General features: G+C 41.7%; 1 protein-coding gene across 5 annotated transcripts in view; it reads right to left on the reverse strand.

Annotated features, from left to right (window-relative positions):
* Positions 1–11,477, reverse strand: part of lrch1 (leucine-rich repeats and calponin homology (CH) domain containing 1) — a 66,796-nt gene extending 55,319 nt beyond the window's left edge. For all 5 annotated transcript variants that reach the window (XR_004611819.1, XM_034562135.1, XM_034562133.1 and 2 more), the window contains exon 1: positions 11,036–11,477. Coding sequence is in view for 4 of the 5 variants with exons in the window: in XM_034562135.1 (XP_034418026.1) it covers positions 11,036–11,261 (226 nt within the window). In the remaining variant the exon portion in view is untranslated. The remainder of the gene's footprint in view (positions 1–11,035) is intronic.
* Between the last annotated feature and the right edge of the window lie 1,851 nt (positions 11,478–13,328).

Genomic DNA, 13,328 nt, shown 5'->3' on the forward strand with positions numbered 1-13,328 from the left:
TAGATATAGCTATTCTATTATATCTATTTCATAGAGGTTATGATTTATCCTTATATGTGGAGGGATCTTTATTGCAGACACTCCATCATTCTACGGCTGAAACAGTTTACACCAGGTTGTGTGAGTAAAGATCACAAGTGTCAATCAGGTTAACAGCTAAATGTGTGTGTGTGTGTGTGTGTGTGTGTGTGTGTGTGTGTGTGTGTGTGTGTGTGTGTGTGTGTGTGTGTGTGTATGTAAGTAATGAACATTGAAAAGGTCATCAGAAGGAAAACATTGGACAAAAATATATATACACACACACCAATATATTATAGCACATGTACATCTTTATTGTGTGTTTATTTCCCTATTTCCCAGCTGTACATTCCCATGATCCCAACTGTTCACATCCACATGGCATCCTGTGTTGTGTAATATTTGAAGAATACTGAAACTAGTAAACCAACTTTTTCTCCACATGTAAATTCACAGCTCACAAAATGTCCAGGACCTCCACAGCAAAGCGTCTGCTTCAAATAGATTTTTATGAGAAACAGCCCGACAGATCTCAACATGCAGACCTTGATTGCAGCTCGCTCGTTCTGCCATTCCTGGCAATGCGACAAACCAAAAAAGTGTTTCCATTCTTTACCGTTTGTGTAGTGTTTACTACACACAACTGCATTTAAAATGTGAGGGTGCAGGTCGTAACGCCGCTTTAAATACTGTCTCCGTTATGCTCGTCTATGACATGCAGGGACCTCCCTGTTTATCAGCTGTATTCCATCTGGCACTCTGGGGGGGGCGTGCGCGTGCGTGTGCGTGTGCGTGTGCGTGTGCGTGTGCGTGTGCGTGTGCGCGTGTGTGTGTGTGTGTGTGTGACCCAGTGACCAGCTGACAGTCATGGATTAGTAGTACTGTAGAGGGTTTGGGGTGATTATTGTGGGGGGCTTTCAAGATGAACATTGAGTGTTTTGTAAATTAAATTAATTAAAAAAATTGAATTTCTTTTCCACACCACCAAAATCATGTTTACCAGAAAGGAAACGTGAGTTTGATTGTACCATGTTTTGCATAAAGACAGAAATGAATAGAAACAATGCTTTTTTCCCCTGAAAACAGAAGTGTCAGCCTTACTTAAAAGGGGGGGGGACCAGACAATGCTGATGTTATAGTGAAGACAGGACACAGAAAGAGGGTTTAAAAATAGAAAGACAATAAAAAAAGAGACACAGAAGATCGAGGAGGAGGAGTTCTGGCAGGCAGAGACATTAACAGGATTGGAGAGGGGGAGTTTCCTCAAACTGGCAGCCCTTAAGACCCTGCTACTGACACACACACCCCCATCATCATCAAATACAACAACAAGACCCCCACCACTGACCCACATCTTTCTCTACTGTCAGCATATCACTAAACTGTCTGTGTGTGTGTGTGTGTGTGGCCACTGGCAGGGCTGCGGGGGGTAGCGTGCTCTCAAAACAGCAACCCGCCACCCATCCAAAATGTCAAACATACTTTCTGGCACTGTGTTAAAGCAATTCAGGCTAATGACATCTTTAAAATTAAAAATATTAATTCTGCAGGGGGAGTCTGGGGAGGGACGCAGAATAATGATATTGGTTTGAAGACAAACAAGAATTTCCTCGTTCATAGCATTGATGTCCTACTGTTTTAGAGTAGACGTTACGCTGGCTATTATAAACACATATTCATGACCTTAAAAAAAAGTATGTTATTCTACAGGCCGTTTACCTCTTTTGGAGAGAGTCAACCAATCAAGCAGGATTAGGCTGGATTAAGAATGGGGGGAATAATCTTTGTTGGTTAGTAAAAAGCTGCTTCCTTGGAAATAAAACAATCGGAGAAATGTACCACAGACATGGAAAATAATAATGGATGAGATTGATGCAGGTATACAGGTTGTTAAATCAAAGAAAAAAAAATCACAACTCGATTGAGGAAACACACACACACTTAAGGTTTGCATTGAACGAACAGACACACATCCGATCCATTACAGCTACACCAGACTACAACGCCCCCCCCCACACACACACACACACAAAAACATCACTCGAGTGATTTAATGTCACACCTGAGCAAGTGAGGCTGCCAGACTCTGAATGTTGAGATTAAACTTGAACAGATTTTACTTAATGCCATAGCTCTCATTTATGTGGATGTATCTTGCTTTATGTATGTGTGTGTGTGCATATGTGAACACTTATTTATGTATGCTGGCATGTGCTTCATGGTGCATTAGGATAAGCCTGAAGGAGAGGGGTATGGAAAGTGGGTGTGCTCGTCATGGTGAACCAGTTACGGATATATATGTACGTGTGTGTGTGTGTGTGTGATTTTTGGATGCCAGTGTGATGCAAGTAGGATTTAGGTGGGAGATAGAGGTGTGTGTATTTTACTTAATGCCATAGCTCTCATTTGTGTGGATGTACCTTGCTTTGTGTGTGTGTGAGTGTGTATGTGTATGTGTATGTGTACGTGTATGTGTGGTTGTGTGTGTGTTGGGGGTAGAATTTGGCCTACATTTGGAGGATGAGAGACTGCTCCTGTTTATTTATTCAAAGGGATTGGGCGTCTGTCAGGACAGACTCTGACTGTACAGCGGAGATTTAGAAACACTAGTGTTGTAATACTCTGACACGTTGGTCAATGTATTACAACACTACACAATGATTATTGCATTTATTGATTTAATATTCTCTTGAAATGCAACTGATGCACACCCACTAGTGCAATTGTTAACCAAATACGTTTGCTGTCGTTATCTTGTAGTTTTTCTTTTGTTAAACTATGGTGTATTTTTAACTTCATACATACATGAGGATGAGACTTCTGAGAAGAGAGATAAAGTGTGATTCATCACAAGTAAAAACCCAATCCAAACCCACTGCGAACACAAATCAAAAGGGATTATGGGTAGAAGGAGAAGGATGCAGATTCTATAGCATAGAGAGCCAAAATGAGGACTTCTTACTGATGCGCATGATCACATAATAGTTTTCTTCACTGGTCTGAGGAGGTAAATTACAGCAGTGACCCTGGACTAGTTTGTCATTACTGGGTTATTACTGGTTATCAGAACTCTGTTCAACAAAGCTCCGTGAGTGAGGTGGTTGGTGTGTAAAAAACAAACTTAAAACTATACTTCTCTACTCCAGGTTGGAGAACCTTTTGGAAAACTGACTGTTTGCGTGATGTCACAACAGGCTGGACGTTCTCCAATAAGCCACATTCATAAGGTATTGTTATTTTTAAACTGGTGTTGGTACGATACCCACGTTTTGGTATGAACACCAAAATTATAATTTTCTTATACCAGCTGCCACTAACGGCCAAATTGCTGGTGGAATATTTACCACCAAATCACAGTTCCTGGTAAACATGCTCTTGTTGTCCCCTCAACTCTAGAGGTAAAAAACTGTTAAAACATTTACAACTCAGAGCCGGCACAGTTGCTCTACTGTTCTGACAACAAGACGTGCGTTTGTCCCAGATCGCCGTCACGTTGTTGTTGGATGCATAAACACGTCAGATCTCAGATGAGGAACGATGATTAAAAGATTACCCAAGTTGGAAAAAGGATGGACACGGCAAATTTTCTCAGATCTACAATATTTGTGTAGGAAAGACAAATCGTAACAGAATTGTTTGGAGTCTATTCAACCAACATGTCGATCGAGTCAACAGTACGGTAACATATTATGTTTAACTAAATGTTTTATAGGGTTGAGGTTTGTTCCTTAAATTCAAAGTACCAGAATGATTTGCCAATAAACAAACCTAGTCAACAGGCATGCTAGCTCTGTGAGGCTATACCTCAGCTAAATGCTAATCTCATGCGAACATGCGCACAATGACAACGTAGGTAAACATTAAGCATGTCGTTCACCATCTTGGCTTGCAAGTGAGCAAGGTAACATTAGTTAATTGGCAATAAACATAGCAGACGATAGGATCCCATGAATATCTGCACTGTGGTCCATTGCAATAGCTAATCTTCTCGACCCAGACGAGTCTGTGTGCTGTAGCTGCAGGTTTACGTCACCAGAGAAGTCTTTTCTGACGTCTGTGAATGTGTGTTTTTTATTTTCTGCCCCACATAGCCACTCAGAGAGCAGGATCAGTTGAGAAACACTGATAGAAAAGAAGGGGGGAAAAAAGCCTCAAAAGACCTAATTTGGGCAGAAACACCCAATCGCACACACAAAGATATGACCTCATCGCATCACAAGTCGACACAAGTTCACATTTGAGCTGCGAGTGAACTCAATCTGGAGTGAATGATTATTTTTAGGGGAAAAGAAAAGCTTGCAACCGTATGATGCGATGTGTGACATCGTCTTTATGGTTTCAGTGTGCAGAGCGGTGTCACGGCCCGCGGTCACAGTCAAGCTCACCGGTGTCAGGTATCCAAAGAAAAGACCACTTCCTACTGGCCTCAGTGATCGGGTGTCCCCCAGTAAAGTCATGACCTCCTCTGATGTACAAAGGATCCTTTCTGAGGAGACACGGCATCGCGCTGATCGCAGAAACATGGACAACTGGAAACATGTCCATTAATGTAACACAGGTGGTCGTGTCATATATATATCTATATATATACACACACAACCACCTGTGTTATATATATATATATATATATATATATATATATATATATATATATATATATATATATATATATATATATATATATATAGATAGATAGATAGATAGACACGACCACCTGTGTTACATTAATGCGGCCATTTATCAAATACCTGTAAAAATGTCTAATGTTTGGGGGCCATGAAGTGGGAACGTTGCCGGCTGTTGGTCATCTGTAGCTGTATTTCATAGTTTTGTGGGTCTGTGGGTGTCCTTGGTCTCTCTGACAGGAAACGATCTGAGCTGTTGCCTGAAAACAATGAGGTGGGGAGCGGTCATTTCCTGTCTCCGTGCTGGTGAAAGCACCACCTCGCTGTGTTTTAAGGAGATTCACAACCCCACCCGTCCTCAGGTTGGCCTCTGCTTTCAATCAAGCACACAGATGTGATATCAATACTGCCACAAAGGAATTGTGCAGAAATGAACCACCAAATAAATAAACATTTCTATGGTATTTTATTGGTGGCCAAAAAGCAACAAAGATAGAAACTATTTAACAGCTAGCCTGAGAGGTAAAGCCCTGATTGGCTCTATTCTGATCTATATTATATAGATCATTATTCATTGCATCGTAGCCTCTCTCACTAATCCAACCTGACAGGAGTCGACCTTCATTATGCTCCGTTTGATTGTATTCTGTTATTTTCTATCTCAGTTCTGTGTGCTCTTCTCTGATCCGCTGTCTTTCATTCCTCTGGGGCTGTTCACTCCTCTGAGAGAAACCATTAACTGCTCCATTAACTACTTCATTAAGTGCTTCATTCACTATGCATGAGGCCCTTCAGCCCTCTGTGAACTCAACCTCCATCAATGCAAAGAGGTTTACGGTCAAGATTACGGGAAGGGTTTGTGTTTGAGCATCATGAGGTTAGAGGTCAGGGTTAGTTTGAGCAAATAAGCCTAATTTGACCAATTGTGTCATTGAATAACAAAAGATTAAGTAGTGTGTCTTAAATGGTCAGAATTAGTCAATTCAAAAGGTAAATTTAAAGAAAATGCCACAACATCGCAAAAAGGAAGTCGAGTTATTTTTGAAAAATAAAAAGACTCTGGAGAGGACCCTGTGTGGTGCGTTACAGAGCTGGAGGAGAAGCTTGTTTGGTCCTTCAAACACATCTTTGACAACTGCTGGTGAGAAAAGCATGACATCATGGCGGTGCCTTTGTTATGCCTCGTGTGGCCGATGTGTAATAATTCTTGACGAAACTAGCCATGTGCAGTAGTATGGAAATCTGAGCGTGCAATAATGTAGGGATTGGGTAAAAAAAAAAAAAAAAGGAAATCGATAGCGCATGGAATATTAATGGAATGGAATATAATTTCAATACACAGACACAAATTATTAATCCTTTATCATACTTTTGGTAACAATTGTTTTTTCAGTCAACTGTGGCACTGAGTTGTATTCTGGTGCAGCCATGGGCAAAGTCAGTGAGGGAAAATAATTTGTAGGTAATAAATCGTAATATATGTTATCACATTCCTCAACATATGGCAAAATGTTTAAAATCCAATAAGATTGTATCGTACCTTAAATGTCAGGATAATATCGTATCGTGGGGCTACTGGTGATGCCCCTTAGGTACACGGAGATACATCGAGAATCGCTGACAGGTGAATCGTAATCGAATCAAAACAAGTTAACTTTGGGACAAACTGTGTGCGGTACATCAGACATTTCACGTATAAAAAGATCGGACAAAAAAAATAACAGTGAAGGACAGAAAGTATACTGGGTGAGTGGGAGGATGAAAACACGTTTGTTTCAGAAGCAGAATCTGGTCTAAAAATTTAGAGCAGATCTATTTTTATCTGGATTTGTGTGACTGACGTGAGAAGAGAGTGATGTCAGTCTGATTTGAAAAAAATCCTACAGATGGTTATTATGTGAATCTCAAACATGAATCTTATGTAATCTCACACACACACACAGAGTAGAGTAGAGTAGAGTAGAGTAGAGTAGAGTCGGTCAGCGTGTATCAGGAGAAGAAAGGAAAGTGAAAGCGTCCTGCAGTTTAGAACAAAACTAATCACTCAAAATACATGCATGCATTACATGCATCCGACGAAATCGTCAATTATTACATTTTTTTGCGTTCCCTAATTTGTTCTCATGTTGAGACATTACAGCCAAATGTAAATATGTTGGCTGGTTTATTTCAAATTATCTGGTATTTAACTGAATATATTTCAGTTCAAAGACAAAACAATAAGAATATGTCAACTTGGAAACATTGTCATTTTCAATGTATTGTGACATTGTATGGCCCAAGCTGATTAATAATTAAAATACAAAACTAGATTAGTTGATATCTGTTGCAGCCTACAACATACATAAACTATAATGAAGCAGTCTGAAGACATCAAATTGGTTTGGACATCACCCTCTTTAACTTCCACCACCTTTAAAAATCCCCCCAGAACTCCCCTGAGAATGCTCAGCATTAACATGTTGAAATCCTGCAATTAAAGAAAGGAAAGATTATAGGACCAGTTAATTAATAAAAAGGAAAATTAAACATCAGGATATTAATAAAAGAAATGTATAAAGAAACAAAACATTTTGCTGTCAAACTTACAGCAGGTCAAACTAAGGTCACATAACCACCTGTTTAGCTTTGACACCTCAGCAGGCCCCCCCATCTCTCTCACACACACACAGACACACACACACAAAGAGGGAGAGAGAGCAGACTGACCGGTTGAGTTTGGTTGAGAAAACAGTTTCTGGATTTAAGAATTAACAATAATAATCCGTTTGTGAAATCAGTTCCTAAAGCCAAAGAAGACGTCTTCACATATCGTGTTGTGTGCGATCAACACTAAGAAACAAATGTATTCAGTTTAATACAATGATAAATAAAGAGAGAAAGCAGCAAATCCTCACAAAGATGAGACAGAGCATATTTGAAGCTTTGCTTGATAAATGATGGACATTGTTTTTAATCACAATTGTTGAATTATTCTGTGTAAATCAACTTTTTGCCCAAAAGTATCTGATCTGAAAAGTACTTCAGGACAATTAGAGACAATCCGAAATGTGGTCGAGCCAAACAGACACACAAACACTGGCAGCAGCGTGATGCTCCACCAAATACATGTTGGAAGAATCAGTCAGTCATAAAGTGAACAACCGAGGAGCACGTATGTCTGAATACGTGTCACGTCTTACACACACACACACACACACACAGCGCTCTCTGACGTGGTTAAGCTACATGTCCTACACATCAGCGCTCTCTCTTTTCCAGCACAACCCAACCTTTATTCAAAGGAAGACGTTCAAGGAAACCAGCTAGTTTGTGTTCCACTGCAAGTTGAGACTTGTGTGGCTGCTGTTATGAAACTAGACTGAACCGCAGTGTGTGTGTGTGTGTTTGTGCGCTTCAGATAAACTGCTTGTGTGTAGAATTTTGTAAAACGTGTGTGTGTGTGTGTGTGTGTGTCAGTGACTCACTGTTCTTTCTCATCTATATTTTCATTTCGAGGTGCTTGATCACAGCCCTCGTGTGATCAGAGGCCACTCCATCTTCAACACTAATGAACCAGCACACACCGTTTACTGCCATCAGACCCACACGTCAATGATTTGATAGATTAAACATGATGTTGTCCTTAACTAATGACATGTTCACTCTCCCCAGCTCGTTGGCATTTCTTCAGTCCATTTGTCGAATACTAAAACCGAAGCACCCGAACATGCAAAGTCTGTAGCTCACATTTACAAAACCCTAAAATTCTGCATCGCTGCATGTCTTTTAATTCAGAGGGCTACCACGCCGGTGATGGAGACACGCACAGCTACTCCTGCTGCTCGTTCAGACCCAACACTGCACCGGTTAAGATGCACGCCGTGACTGTCTGGAGACGCAGACGCAGAGGAAAACTATTAATACATGTCGCACCTGCAGTCGTGCAGAAGGAGGACGGCTTCATGGGAGGGAACGGCAGCTCAAGGAGCCCTGCGATCAAAAGGCTTGGCCTTTAATAGAGGCCTCGTCTGAGGTCTTACACTTTACTGACAAACCAAAAAGTTACAATTTGGAATCCCGCTTTCCAATGTTCGGTCAGTAACTAGAAATCCTTTTCAGCATCCATTTACGTATATTTACATTCCTCCTCCAGAAATGTGTGTTCCGACTCGGAGCGGCTCGATTGACATATTGCATTTCTCTAAACAGAATAATACGCGGTGTCTTTTGCTGATGAAAAATGTAAATCTCGCCAAATGCTATCCGACTCATCCGCACCCGAGTGCCACAAACTCTCAGGAAATCAAACGTTGGGTCTCCGGTCAAGACAAACGTAACGGTGTTTGTTGTCAAACCAACTACAGAAAGCATCCCCCATAACGCAAGGCATGATGGGTAATCGGGAGACAAACGGGAGATTCAATTAGTCATGTTTTGAAAGTGGAAAGCTACCGCGAGGAACTAATCTTCTATCCCAAACCCCAACAGAACTGGACAAAAGTACAATAATCCGGCAAAACCTACCACAACCGACAAAATACCGTCACACTACAGGCAGTGGCGTGACCGTGCACGCCCGTTGGGCAAGGCAGCACTACGATGCTGGATGAAACAGGAACCGTGTGCGTCGATGTGACCCACTGCGGTTCTTTTTTTGTGTACATAAACAATGTTACAGCAACATCACCTCACTGTGACTTTCCAGACCAGCGGTAACACGGCTGACCTCGACGTCCACGCGCTGTAAAGAGAACAGACTCCGCACAGAAAAGTGATGGTTTCAGTTTTGATGGTTTTGAGCCGTCTTTCCCTCCAGAACCCAAAACAATGGAGGTGATTGGAATTCACTTTGCAGCGCTCACAGCATCTCTTTTTAAATCGGCAGCAACGTCTTTCTCCAGTAACCAGTTTATTTTAGAATCGTAACCATTGACGTACATTATGAAGACAGTCCTTGAAATTGTATTAATTTACATTTTTCATAAATGACCCTTTTTGACTGAAGAAATAGTCCTCTTGACATCAGTTCACAAAGAAGAGTTTTTTTGTGAAGCCTTGAGGAGCGCAAACTCAATCCCATTAACCTCCATTGTATTAGCAGCATAACTTCAACCAGAACTGTCTGCATGGCTAGATACCAAACAGAGACAAATCAGTACTTGAAGTTACTAAATAAAAAAATTATTCTCCTTTCTCACAAAGTTTTGGAGACATCAAACCACGCCAAGCTCACGTTGTCATGGTTTCCCGTCTTGTACAGCATCTGCAGAGTTTAAACCTGAGAGTATTTATATTTTTACAATAGAAAAACAAACCATCTACCAGTGATGGAAGACAAACTGAGATTGTTACTACAGTGTAATGTTACTGTATTACAAAGAGGAGTCCATCCAATGCATAAGTAAAAAAAAGTATTGCTATATCAAAATATACATAAAGCACCAAAAGTAAAAGTACTCATTCCCATTTCAGATTAATATACATCACATTACTGGATTATAATATTGATTAAAGTGTTTAATATTGCAGCTGTTAAAGGTGGAATTACTTTATAAACTGCTGGCCAGCTTGTGAATTTCCACCTAGGAATAAATCAAGCTTAATCTTAACCTCTAATAATACGTCATTATTTGTTATCATTACAACATTTTATGCAATTAATCCTAATCTGCAAAATTGTCAAATAAATGTAGTGGCGTAAAAAAAATAGCGTGAAAAACTTTCCGCTGAATTGTAGTATAGCATGAAATGGAAATACAAGCATATAACAATTGTACTCCATTACAGTATTTGATTAAATATACTCAGTTACTTCTTTTCACTGGTAACTGTGTTTAAAGCTCTGCCTTAACGTTAAAAAATGAATAACATCTGTAAAATCTATTCCTGTAAACGAAGCAGCACAGACAGAGTCATGCCTGTTTACTACTCTAAACGGATTAAAAAGGAAGTGGTGGGGAATTCCGCTGAAGGCCCAGTGAACAGTCAGATCCTGCACTCCAGCTACCTAACCGGTCTACTTCCAGCTGTGCACCCGGTCCACTTCCAGCTGTGCACCCGGTCCACTTCCAGCTGTGCACCCGGTCTACTTCCAGCTGTGCACCCGGTCTACTTTCAGCTGTGCACCCGGTCCAGGTGGAGCTACAGTTGGGGATGTATATGGAGCCTCGTTTGAGAATAAATGCACGCGCACACACACACACGATGAGCGTGGTTGCGGGCTCGACTCCCCCGTGCGCATCAATACATAAACACGCTCTTTTGATTTTTAACGGCTAACGGAAATTCCTCAACGGTACTGAGGACCACGCTGCTGCGCGGAGAGCCGTTACCGCCCAGCGCCGGTGTCCCACCCCGCCCCCCTCCTCCTCCAACACCCCCCGCACCCCACCCCAGGGAGACAAGCCTACCTGCTTCCACTGTATCAGTCAGGTCGTGGTTGGCGGCTGTCCGGGGAAACTCCTTTAGTTTGCGGGCGCTGAGGTTGAGGACGCCGCTGGCCGCCGCCTCCTCCAGTGCCCGCTCCAAGCCCCGGTTGGGCGGCAGGTTAGCGCTTCCGATGTGAGACTGGATCGACGGGGAAGAACCGAGCTGGGAATGAGGAGCACGAGCCGACTCCGGTCCCAACGTCGCCATAATGCTCCCACCTCTCCGCGGTTCTCCGGGCTGTGTGCGTGCGTCGGTTGTATCCGAGAGCGAGAGGGTCGCGTGCAGGGGCTAGCTAACGGTCGGGGCGAACGGCTGTACACCGACTTCTTCAGGCGAGCCGAGCCGTACCGCGTTTCCTCCTCGATTGTAGCCGCCGCGTCCGCCTCTCTGTCTGCGCGATGCGCGAAAGCTTCGAAGATGGAGCTGCGGTGCCACATCCGGTTGTAATATTTCAAAATAAGATACCTCCCAGTCCAGCGCCATTACACGATGGAAGCAAACACAAACCGTCTGTGAATAAAATAAATACACTAAAAATAATAATAATAATAATAATGGCTGGAAATGCAGTGTGGGGATAAATATGTATTTAAAAATGCATCAGCTCCAGTTCGTGCCTCACCTGCAAAACGGTTTATTTATTTATTTGTTATTCTCTAATTAATAATTACAGTCACGTTTTAGAAATACGGCCTAATTTATTTATTTGTTTACCCTTTGAACTGCTTGACTTGAAAGGACGGATGCTTTTAATATCAATTGATTTCAGTTCCATGACTTTGTTACATATTTTATTCTCTGCGCTTCCGTTTTCCACTGTGCATTTCTAGGACTTGACACAGCTCACTCACTGCGGCTGCGCAATGGAGTGTGCAGCTTGGAAACAGCACAGGAATGAAAACAGCAGTGGAAATGCAACTAAACAGCGACATCTGCCGCACATAATCAGTCATGCTCCATTTGAGTAGAAAATAAAGTTGTACAGTCTTGTGATTCATACCTGAGTGATACTGTCGGTGACTGTGATAACTGTATATTTCTACAGACTGGACCCCAGTTCATGTTCCTGTGAGAGGCACCTACACCCACAACAACGGAGTCATAATAGAAAGGTACAACATCCTACTAGTTAGACATTCATTGCTTAATGTTGGCTGTTAGACATTTGAGAGATCTCTTTATCAGTAATTGTACATTCACACTATCTCTAGAAGTTTAAGGCTGCCATATATGTGATCCCTTGAACCAGAGGACCCTGGTTCAAACCTCCTAAACCATCCTACCAGATCAGGAACAACTGTTCTGTAATGCATTCTCTTTAAAGGAATAGTTTGACATTTTGGGAATACACCTTTTCACATTATTTCCCAAAGTGAGATGAGAACTTTTTGGAAATTCTCAATGTCTTTCAGTTGAAGAAACAGAGCATTGACTGCTATCAAGGGGAACTATGACAGCTGCATGTTTGTTGTGGAAGAACAGAACAGACTTACTTGATCTGCATTGTGTTCAGGATCATTTTAACCCAATGATTACAGGATGTGCACACCACAGGTAAACTAGAAGGGCACTCAGAGAGGGCGGACCTCTGCAGTGCCATGTCCTACCTCGCTATATTAAACCAAGTAATTTGCATATCCACCTTGTGATCTGGATTTGGTTAACAATTTAATTGGTTCTTCCTTGGCTGGTATTGAACCCTTCCAACAATTTTCATGAAAATCAGGCCAGTTTTTGACATGGCATGTTTAATAACAGATGATACTTTGAAGTAAAAACAGCCTTGATTAAGCTCACAAAAAAAGGTAAAGGTAAAAGCCCTTATTTAGTATCTGAGGTTGTGTGTGTGTGTGTGTGTGTGTGTGTGTGTGTGTGTGTGTGTGGGTGTGTGGGGGGGGTGGGGGGGTGCGTGTGTGTTTGTGTGCCTATGCGTGCATGCATGATAGTGAGAAAGCTCCAGTGCTGAGTCAACCGATTACATAACAAGCTTGCATCAGCAGATACACAGTGTGGATCACTGGTTACAGTATGTGTGCCAACACAGGATTCTACTTGCATAGCCGTACTTGTGAGGACTTTTATTGACATAAGGTACAATTCATCCCACAGACCATGGCTAATTGCCTTTATTTTAAATGTAACCCCAAACCCAATCGTATCCTTAAACCCGCCCTGTGCAAATGTAATTCTTCTCAAAATGTCCTCACTTTCCAAAAATGTCAACTTCATCTATTTACAATGTATTTCCAGACAGACACTCTACATTAAAGGTAC

The sequence above is a fragment of the Cyclopterus lumpus genome, chromosome 21, assembly GCF_009769545.1.
Source record: "Cyclopterus lumpus isolate fCycLum1 chromosome 21, fCycLum1.pri, whole genome shotgun sequence".
Classification (NCBI taxonomy): domain Eukaryota; kingdom Metazoa; phylum Chordata; class Actinopteri; order Perciformes; family Cyclopteridae; genus Cyclopterus; species Cyclopterus lumpus.